Below are 25,996 nucleotides of genomic sequence, written 5' to 3' on the forward strand. Positions count from 1 at the left end.
GAACGTGTTTAACAATGTGATCACGTGTGATACGTTGAAATATATTATGGTGTATTTTTCCGCCTTTGTGACGAACGTTGGGTTGGGTAAATTGAGAATAACGATGAGAGAGAAACGATAGGACATGCATAGTAATATGATTTTGTGGAAGGCTGATTTGTGTTGTCGTTGGAAAGGGTGATTGAGTATACGTGAGCTCGATGAATGAGGGTTGCCTTAAATGGATATTGAATGGTTTAAGCAAACGAGGTGGGCTTTCTTTTACTAAACTCTTTTACGCTTTCAAAAGTATGATTATGGTGTAATAAGGGTGGTTTAAAGTGTTATGTCATGCCATGTTTGTTTTGATGATGAGATTGTGCCTGGTGCCTAGTTTGTGAGTGCGCTCCATTAGGCTATAGGGCTATGAATGAAACGAATTCGGGTCTGAGTATGGCCGCAAACCCTATCAGGCTAGTGTACACAGGTGGGATCGTGAGCCGTCCTTGCTAGTCGGCCGGTCTCATGGGCGAATAGTGTGGCCACACTTTCGTCGCACTATGGAAAGAGAATGTGATTGAATGATTGATGAGAAAGTGGGGAGATTGATTGTCTGGCCAGACTTTGAAATGTTTTTGTGTTCTCGTGATATTTCTTAACTACATATAAAACTCGAGATCACTAGTATGGATGACATAACTGTTTGTTATGAAAATATTTTCGGCATGAGCCCATTGAGTACAACAAGTACTCAGCCCTGCATGTGTTTTCCCTATGTGCAGGTTGAGCGGGATGTTGCGGTGGATGTTGAGTCGGCATAGGGAATATGGATGCATTGTGTCTTCATACATAGGCGTCATCCTTGACTCTCTTTGAAACCTTATTTCCGCTGCTATATTTTTGAACTAAAATATTATTCTTTAAGCTAATTGAGGCTTTCTTATGAACTGTTATCCTTAAATGCTATTCTTAATGTTTGTCCCTTGGTCACGATCTCCTCGTTTGTAACACCCCTAGTATGGGCGGTCGTGACACTGTCAGTCCCCTGCAAAGTGTACGATAAAGTAGAAACTTTATAATAACTTCATCTTCTTCACCAAATCAACATGGAAAACAGAACAAAGAACAGATCTGAAAAGTTATGCAAAATTAAACATAATAACAACTCATAAAATTAAATCTACTCCTAAGATCTAAGCTACGACCACGTAAACGAGAAAACGACACCATAATCATGCAGACTCGAAACATAAACCACTAGATCTAAACATCCTAAGAACTATCAAATATAAACATCAGATCTGACCCAATCAAAACAAAACAAGAAATTTCTTGAGCTAAGACATGCGACATAAGAAATGGAAACCGAAAACAAATCAGAAACATCTTGCATGGTGAACAGAACACATCAACTGAAAACGAAACATAACTTCAAATTTACTAAATCAAAAATATCACAGAGTCGATAACATCAAAACTAAACTGAAAACAAACTACGAAAGCAGTAAATTGTTTCATCACCCCTTCTCGCAGTGGAATATAGAACTGAAAGCTGAAAATGTAGGAAACTACCACCAAACTACCAGCTAAACTAAACTAAGCTAGAACCAAGTGTATGTGTGTGACGAAATCAAGAAAGTGAAGTGCCAGAGCTCCGATTTCAGCCCTAGAAGAGAGCTGAATTCCTAAAGATATTCTAACTAAGAAAGCTTATGAGACCCCCCTTTCACCACTGGCTGGGACTCCCTCTTCTTGTGTTGGGCTTCCTTTATATAGAGAGGCGTAGGGCTCTTATCCCTAGGGTACCATCCTCTCTGAAATGTCATTGCTGCCCTTCACATTTGGTGGTGGGGTCTTTAGCTCTATCTCCCAATGCGGAACTTCTGCTGGCTCCATCTGATTCCTGACTTGATCAACTCAATGTCGCGGTTTTTGCCTTCTTTTCTTGATTCGTTCGTCCGCCCAACTGATTTGTTCTATCTTCTGAATATGGCGGTTTTCACACACACCTGGCTAAAAAATGGATGTTAGTTTATAGAATTTGATGTAGTTTTAACATAGAACACATGCATGAAACGAGCCTCATCATGTATTATTTAGCACTTTTAAGATGAATGTTATCTATATTCATGTCTTATGCTTTTTTTTAATGAATTCTTCTTTTAGTTTACACTTCTTTGTTCATAATTTGACCTTTTTTTGGTTGTGTGCCATGTATCAGATTTATCTATGAAGTATTTTAAATCTTATACTATTAGATAACGGATAGGGAGTTATGATTTTGACATTAAGTGAATTGTGTATAAGTTCTACATGAATATATACTTGATTTTTTTTCAACACCTATAAATTTAGCCTTATGTTTATTTTTTCCTAAGTATTAACAGATACATTCATAGAATAATAAAGATACTTGCAGAGTCTATAATCTGGACAAATTCTTCAAAAACTTTTTCAGTTTTACCTTTTCTAATTATCAGAAAGTATAATATGGAGTAAAATCTTCTATAAAATAACAGATAGAGAGTTATGGTTTTGATATTATTAGAAATGTATTTAATTACTACATATTAGGCATTAGACTTGGTTTTTTGTTTAACACTTATAAATTTAGCCTTATTTTTAATTTTTTATTTTTCCTAAGTCTTCACAAATACTTGCATACAGTATTACACATACTTGCAGAGACTATAATCAGAGCAATATAATCAGGCAAAGCTTGAAATTAGGAAGTTATTTGAAGCAATTCTACGTACATGTATCACTAATTATTAATCCATACATGTTATCATAGTTTATACTAACATGGATTCTACAACACTTTTAAATATATGTAATCCATTTAAGATCTCTATCAGACATTCTTTGGTTTAACTTAGCATATGCATTATTAGTCAAAGGGTGGATTAACAAGTTCCTTAAGGCAAACCTATGTAATTACTTAGTTTTGATTCCTAACATGCATAATTAGTTAACTGTGAGGATCGCTATTTCATAGTAATACCTTAAATCAAACATGCATCTTTCCTTCATAGTCTTCTTCTTCAAATTCTGCCTGATATGTTATCTTCCATCATTTAGGTACTTATTCAAAGTAAATAATTGTCAGTTTGAACAAAGGAATTACCTTTTGAACCTGTGTACACATGCTTAAAACACATCTGTTCCTAGAATTATACTTCATTTTAAAACTCATTCTAAATGCACAGAAGCAGTTACTGTTACATAGTAATATGTAAATTTTTCTATCATTTTGATAATGTTTAGAAGTATATTAGCCAAATTTAAACTCATTCCAATCCCCAAACCCTAGGATTAGGTATGTGAAAGGTCATTTTAGAATATGTGATACTTTTTAACTTAACACCTTTTTAAGAACACATTTATTTAAGTAATTTACTCTACTCTTTCTAGACATTGTGTTTTACATATTTTAGGTGTTTTCAATGAAAAAATTGAAGAGGACTGCAAGATTAAAGAGATGTTCCTGTGAAGGATTATCAACTGAAGTTTCAGGTATAGATTATACCTTTGATATTTTGGATTAGTTTTCTGTTATAGCTATTTTTCCTTCCTCTTTGTGGCTATTCCATTGGTTTTTAATGTTCATTCTATCAAAACCAAGTATAAGTACAAGTTTTTATAATAAAATTTGCATTCTAATATAATAATATCAAAGAATCTGTTTTTTTTTTCTTCTTCGTCATTTGAGCAAATTGAAAATTTTCAACAATTGCAGTCTTTTTATATTGCCAAAACACAAAAAGTATATGATGTGAATCATATATTCCATTGGTGCTTCAATTTTTCTTGGCAAAATCTAGAAAATCCTCAAAATTTTCCACTGTAAAATAACTTTTCAATCCAAACTTTTTTCAGTGATATTCCTGTTTTCAATCCCTAACTTTTTACACTGTTATTCCAATTTTTTTGGCAGAATTTGCAAAATTATGTGTAGGCAACAAACTTGCATCAAACTTGAAAACTAATATTGAAAATTTTGAGACAAAATTCATAGTCACAGTGTAGATCTCATAAAATAGAGTCTGTCAACATCTATCATGCAAATATACTCAGGCAGAGGATAATTCGATTATAAAATTAGACTTATTTCTTCAGACATGCAATCCTAGGGTTTGGAAAAATGTATCCGTGGTCAGTTTCTGCAATTTTTGGATTTCATCCTTGAATCCTCTTAAGTTTTCCACTCTTTCTTCGATTCTGAAAAATAATTCATGAAAAATGTCAGATTCGTTCCTAATCTTCTACCTTTTTTCAATAAAAATTGAAATATATGTATTGTACCTGCAATCGAAAGGTAAATCCTTCAATTTGTGTAGCATTTGCACGGATTTGTTGAGGTTAGGGGTTTCAACCATTCCGTCTTCGATGAGGTTGTATAGATTTGGTTTGTGTCGGGCCAAATCGTTGTCGAATGGAAGGAATCGCGTCGAGAATGAGTGGATAATTTCTAGGGTTTCAGAATGAAAACGGGGGTCGTTTAGCTCCAAATCTTAGGATCGTCGTCGGTAAGTGTAGAGAGTGTGTGTATTGTGTCGTCGATGGCGGCGATTTGCTGGTTGGCGCCAGTTTTTCGGCGGGATAGAGGATTGGATTCGATGCTAGGGTTTCCCAACCAAACGGCGTCGGCATCTGTTTGGAGTAGAAAAAGCCTTTTATATGGCTGTATAATCTATGGTTTATTTCCTAAGTGTATTAATTTGATAAGTTAAAGTCTAATTAATTGAATTAATTTGCTACTAATCTAATGCCATATGTTTGGGCTCACTGATTGGGCATTTTAATGTGGAATGGGCCAATTTAATAAATTCGTTTGGGCCACTCATTTTCTATGTTTGGGTATGTTAATTTTTATTGGCCCTTTAGTGTATTGGCCTTTATAATTATTATGTAATTATGTAATTATAATTAATATTTTTGTATTAAGCCTTAAATTTTAAATGTATTGTATTTTTTGGAATGTATTTATTTAGTATTTGTAGTTTAAAACGAGTAAATTATGTCTTAATGAAGTTTTGTTTTCATAATACAATGTAATATAATATAGAAAAAAGTGATAAAATTTTGGTTAAAGTATATGACATTTTTTTTCTTATTTGAGATTTTTACTATTTAAGGAGTATTTTCTGAAACCTTATAAGAATATCTTGGTATTGGTTAGAGTCTTATTTCAACTTTTATATAATTTTTTTATAGTTAATAAGAATAATTTGGTTTGTATATATATTTAATAGAAGTATTTGTTAAATTTTTTTTTTTAAACTCATATGTACTACATATTTTTTTGAGCAATTACTATATAAGAAAAACTTGGTATTGCTTAGAGTTTTATTTTAACTGTTTTTAAAAAAAATTATAATTAATAAGAATAATTTGGTTTTTAATTCAAATATACTAAATATTTGAAAAAACCAGTCTTCGGTCATTGGCAACTTTATGTTGCTATATCTAGAGTCACAAGTCGTGAATGTTTGAAGATTTTGGTTTGTGGGGACTAGAGTGATAGCAAAAGTGATTCTACACTTAATGTTGTTTACAAAGAAGTCTTTCAAAATGTGTGAATTACTGGTGTTAGATATGTTTGTAACGTTTTTGTTAAGAAGATGATTGAATTCTATATTTTGTTGTTCGAATTTAAAATGAATTATTTAATTTCTCAAATTTATTTTATTTATTTATTTCCTTCCCTCATGTCTTTTCGTTACTGTGGATTGATTGATTGATAGATGTAGAAGTAGAATTATATTTTTTAAATTTTTCTTAAGAATACAATATTTAAATAGTTTCTATTCTTTATTTGCAATAATTTTTACATCTTTTCTATATATTCCTTATTTTGATTTAATTCGTTTTAAATATATTTTCTTATTTTTTGAAAATCATTTGGCCCGTACCATGGGTGGTAAAACTAGTACTTTAAAAGTAGGACACATATCCTACCAACCTTTTCAACCTCATTTGTATTACATTTCTTAAAACTCGTACCCGGTCAAACCGTGACAAAATTTAAGGGAAGGAGGGAGTACAAAGTATTGGACAGTTTGATTTTTAGAATTGGTGATTATGTTTATGTTTCAGTTTAGAATAATATTTCTGAGGTTTCATACTTGCCAAACACCTTGATACTAAGATTTCCTCTTCACCCAACCTTCTTAACAACTAAACATATTTAAAAAAAATACTCCAGTATTAGAGCTATGAAAATGTAATCCCCAATTTCTACAAATTTATGCGTAAAAAGCATGTCCCCTTGACTTATTTGTCAATTGTCAGACAGATCCTACGAAGGCATATTACTGGACTGGCCAAGGCGCTACAAGTAACATTCAAAAAGATCAGTCGACACTTTCTTATAAACTTTCTTTACATACAAATTTGCAGAATGTGTTCATCTGGCCTCCAACTCAGTAATGGTGATTGTTTCATACTTTCATTCCCTCACTCAACAAATCCTTGAACTTCTTCAATAAAAAATCCAGAATCTTTTGGTTTCAAAATGCTCTCATCTGGCCTCCAAGTCAGTAATAGTGATTGTTTCATTCTCTGACTCAATATATGGTGATGTGCTGCAACTTCTTTCCATGAAAAATCCAGGCTCTTTTGGTTCCGCCAAAACTGCTCCATCACTTCCTAACATTGAAACCACAGACGACATGACTGGCCTATCCTCCGCAAATTTCTGAACACACAATAACCCCACTTGCATGCATCTCTTCACTTCACACTCCTTAAATGTATCATTCAAACACTTATCCATCAAATCCATGATCCTCTTTTCTTTCCATAGCAACCATGCCTGCCACAATCATTACTTGTCCCTTTATTTTTCGGTTTTTCTTATAGTATTATGTAACAACTTCTCATAAATTTCCTACTTCCTCCGTCCGCCATTAGGAGTCTTATTTATGGGCAGCACGAGTTTTAAGAAATGTGGGTAGAAAAAAGTTAGTGGAATAGGGGTCTCAGTTGTATAAATTAGTTTTAAATAAAATGTGAGTGGAATTAATTAGTGGAAGGTGGGACCCTATTACCATTTATGGTAAAAGTGAACCGGGACTCTTATTCGCGGACGGACTAAAATGGAAAAACGTGACTTCTATTCGCAGACAGAGGGAGTATATTTTAAATGATACTATCAAACTATTAGCGTACATGGCCCAGGAGGTTAAGATAGTGATCCGAGTCTGCATATCCTCTGTTCCTTTTTCCACTTATTATTTCCAGCACGACCACTCCAAGACTAAAGATGTCGGATTTCACTGAAAATTTCCCATCCATTGCATATTCCGGAGCCATGTATCCACTGCATAGAGTTATTATTTATCTCAAAGTAACCTAGATATAATGAAGTAAATTGACGATATAAACAAATCTTACTATGTTCCGATAACTCTTCTTGTTTTCGCAAGGGATTGATCTTCTTCAAATATCCTTGCTAAGCCAAAATCTGATATTTTTGGTCTTAAATGTTCATCTAGTAATATATTGCTTGTTTTGAGATCCCTATGAATAATCCTTAATCTGGAATCGTGATGAAGATATAGAAGTCCCCTTGCAATTCCCATGATAATATCATAACGCTTAGGCCATGTCAATAGTGTTCTCCCACTGTGATCTGCAAACAATAAATTGATTTTCTCATTGATATATGGCAGGATGCCCTTTTACAAGCAAAATAATCAATGAAGGATATACCAAAAGTAAAAAGATCAAGACTCTTATTCTGCAGATATTCGTAGATTAGCATCCTTTCTTCTTCTTCTTCAATGCAACATCCCAATAGTCTTACAAGGTTTCTATGTTGAAGTTTTGCAATCACTGTAACTTCATTCCTGAACTCTTCAAGACCCTGTCGCGAAGATCTCGACAACCTTTTGACTGCTATTTTTTCTCCTGATGGCATGTTCCCCTGCTTATGCATGCTAGCGTACAAGTTAGTATGTCTAAGTATTGTTCTTTTCCAACTTGATCACTCTCACTTACCTTATAAACAAGACCAAAACCTCCAGCTCCAATCATGTTTTCCTTTGAGAAATTACTAGTTGCTTGCACAATAGTTTCCATTTTGATCACAGGTAATTCTAAATCCTCATCATTCATTCTTACTGCTAAAAAGATAGGAACATGAATAAATGCTATAGTATTGGCCTGAGTTTACATGAATCAAGTATCTTTTCTACAGCAGTCTACTACGTAATTATAGTTGTTACCGTGCTTTTTTCGTTTCACCACAAAAAGTACACCTCCATTGATAATGGCTGAGATGAGAACACCGAAAGCAATTGATATTAGTATTAACTTTGTAGGCCTTTTGTTTTCCTTCTCCTTGGCTGCCTGAAAACCCACGTTATAATCTGCAGGAAAAATCACCGGTTTGATCTGATTCTAGCTATAGGAGTACAGGGAAACATAGTACTGATGCAAACAACTAACATTCGCAATATACGCATGCAAAGTAGTATATCTCAAGTCTCCATATTGAAATGAGTTACCTAGTTCAGAAAGTGGCTGACGGATATAGATGTTTTGGTTAGCATCAGGGGTTGAAATTTGTTTGGCATCCATGAGATCACCGAACCACATCAAGCAGCCACTGCCTCCATTGGTGATGAATGGATTAGCAAATGCGGTGCAACTAGTGTTTTCAAAGCACTTAGCTTCGCACTCAGCAAGGGTCATCGTTGTATTCAACCAAAACCTCAACATATAAGGATACTTGACCCCTCTCACCTGCAGAAATCCATCTCCATCTTTGCCATTCAATGGTTTAGTCCTATTGCACCCACCCGACCAATCTTGGACGTCCCAATCATTGTGGAATTTTGGAGCAAATCCCTTTAAACACTCACATCTAATTGGCTTGTCAGGTCTGCAGATACTGTTAGGACCACAACTAGCATACTCATCGCATTTATCGAGAGGAAACATGGTGGCAGGGTTCCACTTGTCTTTTCTGAGATTCATGGTAAGGCGCACGAGTGAACCAGATGTATCTAGAATGCTTCTTGTGAGAAGTGAGGTCTGGTAGGGGTCTCCAACGGATATCAACCTCCCCTCTCTGAAAACCATCTCTGGCTCGTAAATGCTATTCGGAAAGTGCATAGCACCACCATAATATTTCCCATTCCACTGACCAAATCTGTATATTTTGGCTGCCCCTCTCAGAATCACCACCTCAGCCAATCCCCGGTTTCGGATCTTGAGAACAAAATCACCGGGAGAAGGATCATCCGGACCTCTCCATGATGTCAAATATGTTTCCACACCGGCTTCATTATCATCGACTAGTTTCATTCCTGGCAACATGGTGTTGGTTGGATGATCGAAACTCTGCCATAGAACGCTCTTGCCGTCTAAAACAACCAAGTTTCCGGAATCCAAGAGCTGCAAAATTGGATATGTTGCATCCTCTGATGAAGTTGAGGACCAGATAATGCTTTTGCCACTGCTTATGACAAGACTTCCGTTTCGGGAAAGCATCAAAGCTGCATCATGTAAAGCAGTGATGATGGGATGGTTTCTGTTTGCGACCCAGACGACAACATCTGGTGTGCTCTTGTACCATATTCCCAAGAATCTATTAGAAGATTTCCCCGGGCAGAAAAAGCCCGTTTCGAAAACTTGGTTTTGAGATATCAAAGTCTGGCCAATAACAAGTGGTTGATTTGGAAAAAGAGTGCAGCCATCAGCGGCTCCAACTGCTAAACGCAGAGAGAAGATAAATGTTGTGAAAAACAAGTATGCCATGTTATGGAAATAGTTATGCTTATGACTCTTTTGAAGAACAATGCCAGAAAAAGAAGGAAGCATGCATACTACTTTAAGGGATTTCAAATTGTAATAAATTTACAGGATGAAAGAAGTCTAGTCAATGAATTTGATATTTTAGAAGTGTAAATCATTTTTTCCATTCATACTTGTCAAACCTTGACCTAATATTTTGTTATCGGAGAATTTTGGAACCAGAGTGCTGTTGGAGTCGTGATTTCATGCTATTTATTAATTTAAATAATAGTCTTTCCGTAAACTACTGGAAATTATATTTTATAGTAATACTCTTAAATATGGTTGAAGTTTTCCTTATGCGATTTTTCAGATTGAGCTTCTGTTTAATTTGGAGAAAAGTCATAGCACGTGCATGGGTTTTGTATGTTAGGATCATCAACTGCAACATGGGTTTAGTATGTTAGGATCATCGACTGCAACATTAGTTTGATATTATTGTCCGCTTTGGGACTAACTCGAGTCCTTCATGGCCCGACCCTAACTGGGGCTCATCCAGGCACAACCCATAGCGGGACTAACTCGAGTCCTTCAGGGCCCGACCCTAACCGAGGCTCATCCAGGTTAGTTTGATATTATTGTCCGCTTTGGGACTAACTCGAGTCCTTCAGGGCCCGACCCTAACCGGGGCTCATCCAGGCACAACCCATAGCGGGACTAACTCGAGTCCTTCAGGGCCCGACCCTAACCGAGGCTCATCCAGGCACAACCCAGACCCATAGCCACCTGGGCTCTGATACCACTTGTTAGGATCGTCATCAAGGCACAACCCATAGCCACCTGGGCTCTGATACTACTTGTTAATTTGATATTATTGTCCGCTTTGGGACTAACTCGAGTCCTTCAGGGCCCGACCCTAACCGAGGCTCATCCAGGCACAACCCAGACCCATAGCCACCTGGGCTCTGATACCACTTGTTAGGATCGTCGACTGCAACATTAGTTTGATATTGTATTGTCCGCTTTGGGTCAAGCCCGCACGGATTTGTTTTTGGGTCACTCCCAAAAGGCCTCAAACTAATTGGGGTTGGACAGAAATTACATACACATTCCAACTTCTCTCACTCATCCGATGTGGGATAGGTTTTCCTTGTGATATATGTTTCCTAGTTTGATTAGAATTAGGGCTCCCTAGTTGCTTATAAATAGAGATGTGTATATATAATATATTCAAATATTCAATGGACGCACTTTGCTTCGTATATTGAATGTGAAAATTGAAATGCTAGTCGTCATGAATCAAGAAGTTATGCCGATTTTAAGCTTTCTCATTGACTTTGTAATTTTGAGATATGACATAAACGACTTTGTGGAACATTGAAGATAAATTCCACCTTAAATTTTTGTCAACTTTAATTTAGTCTTCAACTGCTCCTTTATTTGTGAATTTCCATCTCGGCCAGATATATTGCATTTCGTAGAAGTTAATTCATTTTTCTTTTGAGGAAAATTGAAGGTGAATGCACCTTATAATTGCTTTTCAACATCATGAAAGCATACATCTTTAACTTTGGAGTTTTACTATTTTAAATTGTCAAGCAGAAAATGTATATATTAGAAGCTTGAATCCTGCTTTTACATGAAACTAATTTATAAAATAGAGACCCCTACTAACAGCTGATATAACAAAAGAACATTAGAATTGATCCAAAATTCATGTGATTTTTCCCAACTATGGTCACATTCTTTGGTTATTTTGTATGGTGGCCTTAAGATGAATGTTTTCATGCAGTGGTTACATGGCTCCAGAATACGCGATAGATGGGAAATTGTCGATGAAATCAGACATCTTTAGTCTTGGAGTGGTGGTGCTGGAGATAATTAGTGGAAAAAAGAACAGAGGATATGAACACACAGATCACTATCTTAATCTCTTGGGCCATGTATGTATTACTAATACTTTGATGTCATTTTGATTTGTACAAATGCAATGTCAAATTACACCTTAATTAGCTGGTTATTATGTTGGCAGGCATGGTTGCTTTGGAAAGAAAACAAGATTATAGAGTTGATGGATGAGTGTTTGAAGAATACATTTGTAGAGACTCAAGTGAAGAGATGCATGCAAGTCGGGTTATTATGCGTTCAGAAATTCGCAGACGATAGGCCAACCATGCCTTCAGTGTTTTCGATGTTGGCAAGTGATGGAGCAGTTTTGCCCCGAACCAAAACAGCCTGGATTTTTCATCGAAAGAAGTTCAAGCAGTAGTAATACTTCTTCACCATTTGTTGAGTCAGGGAATAAGACAATCACCATTACTGAGTTGGAGGCCAGATGAACACATTCTGCAAATATGTATGTAAATATTGACATTTTACAAATCAAAATGAAACATATATTCAGTTCTATAAATTTTAAACACATATTTTAGAATTTAGAATAGTTCTTATCCTACCCATGAATTTTTTGATTAGTTTATCTATAATTATATTATATTAATAAAAACTAATACATATGTAAATAAAAATTGGAGGATTAAGTTTACTTTATTTCATTTTTCTTTTGAGGAAAATTGAAAATAAATGCACCTTAATAGCTTTTAAAATTGGCAAGCAGAAAATGTAGTATATATTAGAAGCTCGAATCCTGCTTTTACACAAGTATTCTATAAAATAGAGACAGTAGAATTGATCCAAAATTCATGTGATTTCTCCCAGCTAGTACAAATCTCTGCTTTCTCTATTCATCTGACCTCCAAGTCTGTAATGGTGATTGTATCGTTCTCTGACACAATACGTCGTGATGTACTACTTCTCGCAGGACTGCAACTTCTTTCCATAAAAAACCCGGGTTCTTTTGGTTCGGGCAAAACTGCTCCATCACTTCCTAACATTGAAACAACGGACGACATGTTTGGCCTATCATCTGCGAATTTCTGAACGCATAATAACCCCACTTGCATGCATCTCTTCACTTCACACTCCTTAAATGTATCATTCAAACACTCATCCATCAACTCCAAAATCTTGTTTTCTTTCCATAGTATCCATGCCTGCCACAAATATAGCCTGTTAAGTTGTTTGTGAATGTGTGTGATTGTTCTTATCAATGAAAAAGTATATCATACATGGCCCAAGAGGTTAACAAAGTAATCGGAGTCTCCATATCCTCTGTTCTTTTTTCCGCTGATTATCTCCAACAAAACCACTCCAAGACTAAAGATGTCAGATTTCACCGAGTATTTCCCATCAATAGCATACTCCGGTGCCATATAGCCACTGCGTGAAAATATTGATCTCATAAGTCCAGTATAGAATATGTTGAAGTTATTCAATCACTGAATGTAACCTTACTATGTCCCGACAACTCTTTTTGTTCTAGCAAGCGCCTGATCCTCTTCAAAAATTCTAGCTAAGCCGAAATCTGAAATTTTTGGAGTTAAATTTCCATCTAGTAAAATGTTGTTCATTTTGAGATACCTGTGTATAATCTTTAATCTGGAATCGTGGTGGAGATATAGCAATCCCCTTGCGATTCCCATGATAATGTCATAACGCTTAGGCCATGTCAAAAGTGTTCTGCTATTGTAATCTGCAAACGATTGGACACCGTGCAAGTGTTAATGACAGATGCATTTTTTCTTTCGGATATGGCAATGTAAAAAGATGAAGAGTAAATCTAAGTGTACCAAAAACAAAAAGATCAAGGCTTTTATTCTGTAGGTATTCATAGATTACCATCCTTTCCTCTTCTTCAATGCAACATCCTAATAGCCTGACAAGATTTCTATGTTGAAGTTTTGCAATCACCATAACTTCATTTCTGAACTCTTCAAGGCCCTGTGTTGAAGATTTTGACAATCTTTTAACCGCGACTTCTTCTCCTGATGGCATGTTCCCCTGCTTATGCATGTTAGTCTACAAGTATTGTCCAACTTCTGCACATTAGAACATTACCTTGTAAACAGTACCAAAACCTCCTGCTCCAATCTTGTTTTCCGTTGAGAAATTATTTGTTGCTTTCACAATAGTTGCCATATTGATCACAGGCAATTCCAAATCCTCGTCGTTGCTTTTTACTGTGAAAAGGCGTGAGGAAATAAGAAGTAAGTGCTTCAGTATTAGCTTGAGTTTATGCTTAACTATTATTACCTAGCCTCTTTCGCCTTGCCATCAAATGTAGACCTCCATTAATAAAGGCTGAGACGAGAGCACCAGAAGCAATTGATATCAGTATTAACTTCTTAGGCCATTTCTTCTCCTTCACCTCCTCTAAACCCTTGTTAAACTCTACAGCCAAAATTAAGGGTCGATGTAATTAGGAGTAAAAGGACAAAAAGATAAGGACGTGAAAGGTTATGCCGTTGAGATTGCATGCCATTAGTTCATTCCCTCTTGTCTAATCAACAGTATATATAGCTTGTACTTTGTTTAACTAACCATCAGGTCCATCATCAACTCAAGCAGCTTGTATTAAAGTGACGTACCTAGTTCAAAAGCCGGCACACGGATATACATGTTTTGCTTGCTATCTGCTGCAGTAAGTTGTTTGGTATCAATGAGATCACCAAACCACATCAAGCATCCGATGTCTCCATTAGTGATGAACGGAACTACAGTTTTTGGAGCACTCAGTTTCACACTCACCGATGCTCATTGCTAAGCACATCAGGATATTTAACCCCTCTAACCTGCACAAATCCATCTCCACCAAGGCAATTCATTGGTTTAGTTCTAGTGCATCCGCCCGACCAATCTTGAAGGTCCCAATCCTTTTGGAACTTCCCCTAAAACACTGGCACTTGATTGGCCTGTCAGATCTGCAGATACAGTTAGGACCACAGCTAGCATATTCATCGCACGTATCTTGAGGAAATGAGATGACATGATTCCATTTGTCTCTTCCGGCATTCATCGTATGGCGCTGGAGTGAACCAGATGTATCCAATGTAGTTCTCACTGGAATGGAGTTCTGGTAGGGCTCTCCTATGGATATCAGCCTCTCTTGTTTGAAAACCAAGTCTGGTTTGTAAACGGAATTGGGAAAGCGTGTGCCACCGCAAAAATACATCCCATTCCACAGTCCGACTCGGTATCTTATTCTTCCGCCTCCTCTCATAGTCAGCACTTCAGCCAAGCCTTGGTTTCGGATCTTATGAACAAACTCACCGGGAGAAGGATCATCCGGACTTGTCCATGACGTCAAATACTTTTCGACACCAGTGTCAATATCGTCCACCATCGCCATTCCTGGCATCAAGGTGTCTGTTGGATAATCAAAACTCTGCCATAAGTACTCTTCTGTTGTTTTGCTCGTGTCGTCTACAAGAACCAAGTTTCCCGAATCCAGGAGGTGTAAAACTGGATTTGAGGCCACCCTTGATGAATTAGCCAACCAGATGATGCTTCTGCCACTGCTTATAACAAGACTTGCATTTTCAGAAATCATCAAAACTGGTGATTCTGAGGCAGTGATGGGATGGTTTCTGTTGGCAACCCACACTACAACATCTGGTGTGTTCTTGAACCATATTCCCAAGAATCTATTCAATGATTTTCCAGGTGAAAAAAAGCCGGTTTCGAAAACATGGTTTTGAGAGATCAAAGTGTGGCCAATAACAAGGTTTTGATTTGGAAAAAGAGTGCAATCTCCAATTGTTAAACTCAGCAAGGAGCAGAGGATTGTAGTGATAAAGAAGAGTGGCATGTTCAAATGCAAATTGGTATTATAAGCCTGAATGTGTGGTTTGAACAACGAAGGTGACATCAAATTAATCAGGAGGCATGGCCAGTTAGAAAGGGAAGTATTGTTTGTATAATTTATAATCTAGTTAACTCCACTAATAAAGCCATGTGTTGGACTAGTATTACTATTAGTCATTGAATAAGAAATGTTAACTTCAATCATTTATTGTGATACAAACATACAATTATTGAGCCCATCCTCGAATTGTTTTCGAGCATATCACTTTTCTCTTAAGATTTGGCCTGAGAAGCAATGATGTAAAATTATAAATGGAAGAAGGTATTGAGGGAATTCGTACTCTTTGTCAAGATTCATGTGTAAACTAAAATTATGGATACATTGGCGGTTGTTATTTAACTCTCAGCCATTCAAAATTTTCATATTTCCTATATATAATTTGTCTCAACCTAAGTAACTTCTTTTCATAGACTCCTACTATAATAAAAAAAAAAAAATCAATCCTCTTATTTATAAATATTCAATTTTTTTTATTATTATACTCAATAATTCCATTTAAAATCTTTGTCATTTAATAAAAAAGTGAACGGTTATATGCTATCCGCAATGCACATTTGCTTATCTCTATACTTTAAAATGCACTTTTGCACTTTTTCAACACTTTTTCGAATAAAAATGTCACCAAATCCATTAGAGGCATTTTGTATAATTAGTTAATTACTCTCCAATAACCTAAAAAGAAATTTGTTTTGCTAGGACCTAGAGTTTGTTTTTTTGGTATATAATTTGTGATTTATTCAAATTATTTAGGATTGTTTGGAATGGTTATAGTGTGCAATTCATGATCTATATCTGAGTCAGATCCAGTTCATGAATCCGTAGTTTAGCTGGGTTTGAGTTGTGAACTAAAATTAATTTTTCACAAAATGCAATTCTTACGAACATATAGTATAATTTTCAGAATAGTTAAATTCTAGTAATATATAAGTGTACATATATAAAACAAATTTAATCCTCCAAAGTTATATACATGCATATACTTCCTCTATCCCATAAAATAATTTTCTTTTTCCATTTTAAGGTGTCCCATAAAATTAGTTCATTTATATTTTTGACAAGTTTTTTTCTCTTATGAGGTGGGCCTTCACTTATGACACTCCAATCACATTTTATTTCTATCTCTCTCATACTTTGTCAATTTCTCAATAAAAGTCGAGTAGTGTCCAAATTTTATATTTTTATGAGACGGAGAGAGTAATTTTTAAAATAGCTAAATTATAGTAATATACTACTAGTATAAATGTACGTACATAAAATATATGCAGGGGTGCATTAAGGTCCATACATCTCCTTAGTCTTAAACATAACACTAATATCAGCCCTTGGATTTAATAATCTGATGGATGTGATTAAAAGCAACGATGTACATTATTGTAATGTTTTCGTACATTAAAGGGAAAAATGGTAAACAAACAATTATTTGCAGCAGTTTCTAAACTTCATGTCCGTAATTGAAGGGGGATTATTTTCAGCAACGTTTGACCTTCCCACTCTCTCACCATTTCGAACCCACTCTCTCAATTCTCCATTTCGAAAACCCTAAATTGCTGAAGTAAATCATCGAATTCCTGCTTCTGCTCCGTTTTTACGCCGCTTCTCCGACTGACGCCCACACCCGAAGGTGACTACTCCACTCCTAATCCCCAAAACCAAACCCTAGTTCCAGTCGTATTCCACTCCTCTTCGAAAGAACCACAAATCGGCGACAAATGAGGCTGCGAAAACAAAGCCTCCGTCTTCCACTCCTTAATCGACCATCAAGTTGGGAGTTTCCGGTCCTCTCCTGTGATGAAATTAGGTAAATTAAAGTCGTCCCATGTCTACGAATTGGTCGCACAAATCTGAGGACGGTGTTATTTTTTAGAGTTTATTCTATTGTTGGTTTCGTCCTCTTCATTACTCTCGTATATTTGTTCATTAGTGACGACAATTTGCATAAAGATTAGTTTTTTCTGGGTTTCTAAGAATTTTTTATATGGTAATCGATTTTAAGTTACTGTACATCATTTAGTCACATTAGTACATCATTTATTACTCGTATGCTGCATTATTTTGGATTATATTTACATTATTTGGTACATTTTTTTGTGATGAGCGACTGTACATCATTTACCTATATGTGTACATTAAATTAGTTAGCAACTTCAGAGACTGATTTTATTATGTAGTGATATATTATTGGGTCTTGTGTGTACATTAATTATTTTCTTTAGATCCATCATGTTATTTACCAACTTTGTACATTATTTAGTGTCTTTCAGTGTACATTATTTAGCAATATTTATATATTAAGTTGCATAAATCATTTTGTTGCCTTGATACTTTGTTTATCCTTTTTGGTACATTATTTTCACAAATTTCATGTGCATCATATGATGTTACATTATTCATCTAACTATGTACATAACTTAGTTCTGCTTTGTTACATTTTCTAGTATGATATAGTTGTTATATCAACACTATTACTGTACACGACTCTGATTAGATTCGAAGAGGGCAAGAAACTTTATAGAAGACGATTTTGATGAAGACATTCCTATAGCAGTTGCGACACAGTATGGTGGTAGACAGGATCTGAATGTTTTTTTGTGGTTTTTGTTGAAGGTTTCTTATGAACATGTTAGGATAGGGTTTTGTGAATGTCTAAATTTTCGTGATGTACAATTATACTTAAATGATGTACAACGTTAATTACTAGTGATGTGTGTTTTATAGTTATTAATGGACAAACATTTTACATTGTTTATAATAGACATTACTAAATGCACGTATGTAATCTTCAATCCGTTGATTAACCCATATACACAATACCTCTAATAGTGCATAATATACTGAGATAATGACAATTAACAGCTACATAATGCACTACCTAAACCAAATAATGCACATACGTATATTCCAATAACAACAATTTGTTAGTAATGTCTACGTACTATACCCTAGCCCCTAAGCTTATTAAACCCTTAGGGGAAACAAGAAACGTGTGTCAAACATCATAACATGGTACATCTTATTCGTATGCATTGCAGTTCACATATTGTGCATTATATAGTTAATAACATCCATTACTCGTGACAATTTGGTGAATTATTCGTATCGTTTTATAATTTGTTATTAATGCGTACGTACTATACCCTAGCCCCTAAGCTTATTAAACCCTTAGGGAAACAAGAAACGTGTGTCAAACATCATAACACAGCACATCTTGTTCGTATGCATTGCAGTTCACAAATTGTGCATTATATAGTCAATTATATCCATTACTCGTTACCATGTGAAGATTACATACGTGTCTACGTACTATACCCTAGCCCCTAAGCTTATTAAACCCTTAGGGGAAACAAGAAACGTGTGTCCAAACATCATAACATGGTACATCTTATTCGTATGCATTGCAGTTCACATATTGTGCATTATATAGTCAATTATATGCATTACTCGTGACCATGTGGTGCATTATTCGCAGATACCAAAATGTGGCAGTTACTTTTCCGTCAAATGTCAATAATAACCCTGTAATGCATACAACCACCTTCTATAATGCAACACGGAACCAGTTTTATAGAATCAATCTGATCCGTTGATGCCTTAGATCTAACGCGTAATATTAAGAAGGAAAAAGGATCTAAGATGTGAAAAGGAGAATAACGCTCCCCTGTAAATACATTCCTATGCATATATATGCATATAGAGGACTAGAGTCTCATTATATGCAAATCCACTCTTTATTGCAGAACTGCAGAATTAGAGGCAAAATTATGATTTTTAGATCTAGTTTTTTATGGATAAGATGGGTAGATGTATAAATTATTTCCGTCTTCATCACAAGCGTATTTTACTTCAACCCAAGGCAAATAAGTCATAACATATTGGGAGGATTTAACTTCATTCCAGAATATATTATTTCATTTAGTAGGTTTTTACTTCATTCCAGTACGTACATGTGGTTTCGCCGTAGCGTACCATTCTTTCTCTCTGCAATGTCTATCACCGTCTCTGCAACGCTCTCGTGCCACTGTTGTGAATCGACTCCACGTACACCAACACCGTGATCGGTCTTGTCTTCATTCGTTCTCTCGGCAGGAGTCAGCAGACGGAGACGTCAAGGCCATCTCGTCGATGTTGTGACAGTCCCGATATTAAAGCCATGACAACAAAATGAAGTGGCAGTCTAATTGAATGAAATATATGTAGAAGCATTTGAAGTCCTACTGGAATGAAGTAAAAACCTTGTCCAATGAAGTAAAAACATTTTCGAATGAAGTAATAAACTTACTGGAATGAATCATATTTTTTAAAGTGAATAAAGTAAAACTCAGTTCAATGAATTCCAATGAAGCATGTGTTGAATCATTTCAAAACCTACTGGAACTAAGTCAAACATACTATAGTTTCAAGGTATTATGTACATGAATGAAGTAAAATGGGCTTGTAACGAAGACTGAAATAAATTTCGCACCAACACATATCATCAAAAAACTAGATCTAATGGCCCTAATTTGGTCTCTAGTTTGTTCTTTAAAAGTAGTTCGACATTCATCATAACTCTAGAGGACTAAGTATAGATTATGATGGTAAATTAGTGAAAGCATATAAATTTGGAAACCTTACAAGAGAAACTTATCATAAATTAAAACATATAATACTAATTAAAATAGGAAAGCAAAACTAATTTTGATTACTTGAGTATTAACTACTACAACAACTTAAATATATACTGATAAATTTCATTTCAAGTCCTGAAAGAATAAATTTAATGTTAGGTTATTGCATAGTAAATGCTGCAAAAAATATCCCTAATGAATTTGGGGCATTTTTATTATCAAGAAATGTTGAAAAGGTGCAAAAATACCTTAAACGAGCAAAATGAATAATATAGGGAATGTGCATTTTAAATTATAGGCATCCGAAATAGTTTAAGACCTAAATATATAGTTCAGGCTTTACTAAAATGGTCATACTAAATAAACTAGAAAAAAAAATTAGTTCATGGAAATAAAGTAGGAATTGAATCTTGTATATTCCTATCAAAGAAAAAGACTCAATCGTTGAATATCACCAAGTGCATAATATTCACGGATAAACTAACCGTTGAATATCTCCAAGTGCATGATATTCATGGGTAAACTAACCGTTGAATATCTTCAAAGTGCATGATATTCATGGATTGACCATCACAAAAGTTCAACAATGGAGTGCATTGTTATTCCCTTCATCCGCTATTAATAGTCTCATTTTAACTCAACACGGATTTTAAGAAATTATTTAACTTTGTAAAGAAAAATGGGAAAATGTGTTAGTGGAATGTGTACCCCACTTTTATATATTTATTTTGTAATAGAATGTGAATGTGATGATTTAGGTGAATGGTGAGGTCGATTTTACTTAAAATGGAAAAAGGTAAATGAGACTTTAAATCGTGGACAACCTAAAATGATGAAATGTGACATTATTTCACGAACGGAGGTATTAGACAATGCGGACGCATGACACTTTTGTTTGGGTATGACATCCATTCGCACGATAGAAAATTTTTATTTATGTACTCCCTCCGTCCCATTCATAATGTCCACTTTTCCTTTTTAGTTTATCTCAGGATGTCCATTTTCTATATTTAAAAATAAATCAGTCTCTCCTTATTAAAATATTCAATTACTTTAGGTTTAGGCTTGTCGTCTATGTTTCTGGTGGACCTTGTTTCTTATTCTTTTTCGGGTGCGATGTGGTTTGCACGAGAAACACTTAAGACTACATTAGGACATGCCAAACTTTAAGACATGAGCGGGACTTCATTCTTGCAATATCAAAATTTAAAACCAAGACACGAATAAGACTTGCACAAAATTTTCAGCTACAAATTGTTTTCCTGCATACAAAGATGTACACTAATTCCAAAAAAAAAAGAAAGAAATTCATATTCACACACTCAAAAAAAGAAAGAATATACTTCGCCAAAATAAAATAGGAATTGAATCTTGTATATTCATGTCAAACAAAAGGCTAAGCTCTAAGTGCATAAAATGGGTAGACTAATTCAAAAGTTCAACAACACATTGTTATTAGTCAATGCGGTCGCTTTTGTTGTCCATGACACGAGAAGAAAATAAAATGATCCTTCAAACATCAACCATTCGTCATATTGGACAGATTTTTCTACACTGAATATAACTAAGTTTAGTCGTACATTTTTATACTCCCTCCTCCAAAAAAAAATATTGTACTAATTTCTTATTCATGAACTACACGAGTTTTAATGAGAAATTGATAAAATAAGAGAAAAGAGAAGAAAATGTGAGTAAAGTAAAAGAAATAAGAAAAATAGGTGAAGTATAAAAGAGAGGGACAAAAGTGGTTAAATATAAAAGAGTAACTTTCCATATTAAAAACTAAAACTATTTATTTGGACATCACAAAGCGGCGAAATGATACTATTTTTGGACGGAGTAGTATATATTAAAATGATCTTACATAAGTCTGACTCTGATTTATATATGGAAGGCTTCAAACTGCAATACTATATTTCTTGGATGATCAATCTAAAATGGCGCCTTTCACTTTCACTGCTCTCCTCTTCTTCTCTTTACTTCAATCAACCTCAGGCAAAGCACTACTTCTCCACAACCAAACGATTTCCACCGGCCAGACTCTGGTTTCCGAAACCCAAGTTTTTGAGTTTGGATTTTTCCGTCCCGGAAATTCCACCAACACATTCTTAGGAATTTGGTACAAATCCATCCCCGCTACCGTAGTCTGGGTCGCAAACAGAAACAATCCCATCTCCGATCCCCAACGACCCGTCGTCTTCTCCATCTCCGCAAACGGCACTCTCCTCATAACCACAGACGGATCCGCCGTTATCTGGTCGGCGAAACCATCAGCAGCGGCGTCACGGCCATCTCTACGCCTTTTAGAAACCGGAAACCTCGTCGTCACGGATGAGGAGATCGAAGGATCTGCCTACTTATGGCAGAGCTTCGATTCTCCAACTGACACGTGGCTTTCCGGTATGAAGCTGGTGGACGATCGCGACGCCGGCGTTAGCACCAACTTGACGTCGTGGAGAGACTGGAACGATCCTTCTCCCGGTGATTTCGTTGTGAAGATCGAGAATCATGGCTTGCCTGAGATGGTCGTTTATAAAGGCTCGAGGAAAAAACTGCGGACTGGGAAGTGGAATGGCCTCTCCTTCAACGGCCTCCCTCGCTTCCGCAGCACTGTTTCCAAAGCTGAGCTGGTCTTCGAAGAAGAGAGATTAATTTCCCTGGCAATGCCTTATGAGAGCTCGATTATCATAAGAGCGAGGATGGAATTATCTGGCTCAATCTACCACTATGTTATGAACCCTGGGAAGGATAAGTGGAATCCAGTGTACCCATTCCCGCGAGACGAGTGTGATGAGTATGGTTATTGCGGCCCCAACGGGTTATGCGCGGTTGAAAATTCGCAGCGGTGTGAGTGTTTTAAAGGGTTTGTGCCAAAGTTTGCAGACAAGTGGGGGGTTCGGGATTGGTCTGGTGGATGTCGAAAGATTAGCGCGTTGAATTGCGAGAGTGGGGATGGTTTTTTGGAGGTTAGAGGGGTGAAGAGCCCTGATCTGTTGAGTTACTGGTTGAATGCTAGCATGAGCCTTGATGAGTGCAAAGATGAGTGCTTGAAAAACTGTAGCTGCTCTGCCTGTGCTAATCCTTACATAACTAATGGAGGCACTGGCTGCGTGATGTGGTTCGGGGATCTCCTCGATACCAGAGAGCTTCCCGCAGCAAATGGCTTCCAGAACGTCTATATTCGAGTACCTCTTTCGCTTATAGGTAACTAACTGTTTTTATTTTCGGAATACAAGGCCTCAATAGTCATTCTTCTTGGTTAATTTTCGTGTAGATTCTACATCCGATGTAGAGAAGAAGAAAGCGCCTGTAAGCTTAATACTGATCTCAATTGCTACTGGAGTTGTTGTTTCGACTTTTATCAATCGAGCTTTGCTTTTACTAACAAGATGGAAGAAGCGAGGTAACAATGAATTGTGTTGTCTTGAAAACTCAACTAGACCTTGAGGCATTAGCACTTTTGTCTTTTCATGCTTAGTAGGGTTGAAGAAGAATAACGAGGATATAGAATTGCCGTTGATCAAAATGACAACTATTCTGCAAGCAACAAACAATTTCTCCCAAGAGAAAGTGCTAGGAGTAGGAGGTTTTGGCCCTGTATATAAGGTAACTAACATTGACACAATTGTCAAAGTTGAGCATTGCCTCTGCCTTAGCAGACATCCTTGTTATGATGCATGAGCAGGGAAATATGCCGGGGGGAGAAGAAATTGCAGTCAAAAGATTGTCGAAAGCTTCTAGACAGGGTCTCGAAGAGTTCAAGAATGAAGTTGTGTTGATCGCCAAACTTCAACATAGAAACCTTGTTCGGCTTCTTGGCTGTTGCATTGAAGGAGAGGAGAAGATGCTAATATATGAATACCTAGAGAATAAGAGCTTGGACCGTTTTGTGTTTGGTGCTGCCCAATATCATTTTTCTATGTTTGAATCCAATAAATTTATCCTAGTTTCTGATGTTGATCAAGTACATGTTCATGTGCAGATCCGGATCGAAGGAAACTTCTAACGTGGCCGAAGCGCTTCGACATCATCATGGGAATCACTAGGGGAATGCTTTATCTTCACCACGATTCCAGGTTAAAGATTATCCACCGGGATCTAAAAATGAATAACATTTTACTAGATGCAAGTTTAAATCCGAAAATATCAGACTTTGGGTTAGCAAGAACATTTGAAGAGGATAAATCTGTATCTAGAACAAAGAGAGTTATTGGAACATAGTAAGTTTTCTTTTCATCTCATCAAAGGACATTGGCTATTTCCAAGGTAGCCTAATTAAGGAGTGATAAATTACTGTTTTTGCAGTGGCTACATGGCTCCGGAATATGTATTTCATGGAAAATTCTCAGTGAAGTCCGACGTCTACAGTCTTGGAGTGGTATTGCTAGAGATAATAAGCGGGAAAAAGAACAACGGATTCCAGCACAATGATCATCTTAGCCTCCTAGGCCATGTAGTCCCCTTAGCTACACATGTTTTTGCTATATTGTTGATGATTATTGAAGAGTGGTTTCAGTATAAATTAAAGTTATGTGGTGGCAGGCATGGGTGCTATGGAAAGAGAAGAGGATTATGGAAGTGATGGACCATTGTTTGAAGGAAACATGTGATGAATCCCAGGTGAAGAGATGCATACAGGTGGGGTTATTATGCGTTCAAAAATTAGCAGAAGATAGACCCATCACGCCATCGGTAGCTCTGATGCTAGCTACCGAGGGAGGAATCCTGCCTGATCCGGAAGAGCCCGGGTTTTTTTTGGAAGGAAGTTGTAGACGGAGCGATCCACAAAGTTGTACAACCCCACCAAGTACGAATGCCACAGTTACCATTACCGACTTGGAGGCAAGATGAGATTGCCACTTTCATTGTATACTCAAACTCAGACAGCTGTGCAATATGTACAATTCATCCATAGTATAGCAAACTTGCTGGAAACAAGTTTAGGCAGCTACGATCGCATGAACATAGTGTTATGTTATCACATTGTCTATAAAGTTATGAAGTATGATCAAAGTTTAGTTTATCCTATACTTTTAAAATTTAAATGATAAATTATGAAGTTGGAAAATTGCTTAGTTGTCCCATTTGACCAAATTTATGCTATACTTTTAGTTTCTTAAGCTCAGAATGATGTCGTTTAGTAGTCCATGTCATTACATTAATATACAGTTACGTCACTATTTATTGACAATACTAAAATTTTGCGTTCATGCATCGATTTAGCATTGAATTTGCATTCAAAACAGCTATCATGAGACTATTGGGAATTTTTTAAACTTCGTGATTTATTATTCAAATTTTGAAAGGTCTGGGACAAATCAAAATTTGACTAAATTTGCGATTTTATAGACAATTTACCCTAAGAGCACGTTTATTTGGCAGGAGAGTAAAGTTGTTAAGAAAAATGATTATTAGAACTATGATTTCTAAGATTGTGATTTATGAGATTTATGCTTTCTCAAAAAATGATTACAAAGAATATGATATGAATGATGAAAAATATGATTATTGTGTTTGGAAACATGACATGATTTTGAAATTATAATTTTTAGTTATTGAAATTATTTTGATGAATCAGATAAAGTTAGGGATGTATTCATATTTATATGGTAAATATTGTTCAAAAACGAAACACTTGTAGTCCATTGGATCTTGTAATCTAACGATTAGATTAATGTCACGTCATCTAATAATGTAGATTATTAGTCTAATAATGTAACTTAGCAAATAATATATTATTTTAGTAAAATAATGTAGCATTTTAGTCTAATAATGTAGCTTATCACAACTATCCAATCAAAGGATTAAGGGTTGTGATGTGTTTGATGCTTAACACTAAGGAGAGGTAATGAAATATTATATCTAAATATATAGTCAAACATGTGGCGTTGTAGATGATTACAAT

General features: G+C 35.8%; 2 protein-coding genes across 2 annotated transcripts; one reads left to right on the forward strand and one right to left on the reverse strand.

Annotated features, from left to right (window-relative positions):
• Positions 1 to 6,297: 6,297 nt before the first annotated feature.
• On the reverse strand, positions 6,298 to 15,457 carry LOC121803927 (receptor-like serine/threonine-protein kinase SD1-8). Its single transcript, XM_042203501.1, has 16 exons — positions 14,554 to 15,457; positions 14,211 to 14,336; positions 13,876 to 14,013; positions 13,681 to 13,802; positions 13,413 to 13,623; positions 13,078 to 13,315; positions 12,852 to 13,002; positions 12,477 to 12,776; positions 11,896 to 11,958; positions 8,493 to 9,774; positions 8,211 to 8,354; positions 7,984 to 8,108; positions 7,696 to 7,909; positions 7,378 to 7,615; positions 7,153 to 7,303; positions 6,298 to 6,796 (listed from the first exon to the last, which is right to left on the reverse strand). Exons 1-16 carry the CDS (start codon positions 15,428 to 15,430, stop codon positions 6,503 to 6,505), a joined length of 4,674 nt encoding a protein of 1,557 aa, XP_042059435.1. The 5' UTR covers positions 15,431 to 15,457; the 3' UTR covers positions 6,298 to 6,502.
• Positions 15,458 to 21,992: 6,535 nt separating this feature from the next.
• LOC121803496 (G-type lectin S-receptor-like serine/threonine-protein kinase At4g27290) lies at positions 21,993 to 25,114 on the forward strand. Its single transcript, XM_042203150.1, has 7 exons — positions 21,993 to 23,295; positions 23,366 to 23,494; positions 23,573 to 23,697; positions 23,777 to 23,987; positions 24,074 to 24,311; positions 24,397 to 24,544; positions 24,634 to 25,114. Exons 1-7 carry the CDS (start codon positions 22,029 to 22,031, stop codon positions 24,940 to 24,942), a joined length of 2,427 nt encoding a protein of 808 aa, XP_042059084.1. The 5' UTR covers positions 21,993 to 22,028; the 3' UTR covers positions 24,943 to 25,114.
• The last annotated feature ends 882 nt before the right edge of the window (positions 25,115 to 25,996 follow it).

Source organism: Salvia splendens, chromosome 5 (assembly GCF_004379255.2).
Source record: "Salvia splendens isolate huo1 chromosome 5, SspV2, whole genome shotgun sequence".
Lineage (NCBI taxonomy): Eukaryota > Viridiplantae > Streptophyta > Magnoliopsida > Lamiales > Lamiaceae > Salvia > Salvia splendens.

Excerpts from the sequence above, each read along its gene's own strand:
- LOC121803927 (XM_042203501.1), bottom strand. The coding sequence starts at position 15,430 with ATGCCACTCTTCTTTATCACTACAATCCTCTGCTCCTTGCTGAGTTTA. Across the intron at positions 14,337-14,553 it reads TGCTAGCTGTGGTCCTAACT|TTCCGTTCATCACTAATGGA; the intron begins GTATCTGCAGAT and ends CAAAAACTGTAG. Across the intron at positions 13,316-13,412 it reads CCTTGATCTTTTTGTTTTTG|ATTACAATAGCAGAACACTT; the intron begins GTACACTTAGAT and ends AATCGTTTGCAG.
- LOC121803496 (XM_042203150.1), top strand. The coding sequence starts at position 22,029 with ATGGCGCCTTTCACTTTCACTGCTCTCCTCTTCTTCTCTTTACTTCAA. Across the intron at positions 23,698-23,776 it reads GTTTTGGCCCTGTATATAAG|GGAAATATGCCGGGGGGAGA; the intron begins GTAACTAACATT and ends ATGCATGAGCAG. Across the intron at positions 23,988-24,073 it reads CTTGGACCGTTTTGTGTTTG|ATCCGGATCGAAGGAAACTT; the intron begins GTGCTGCCCAAT and ends GTTCATGTGCAG.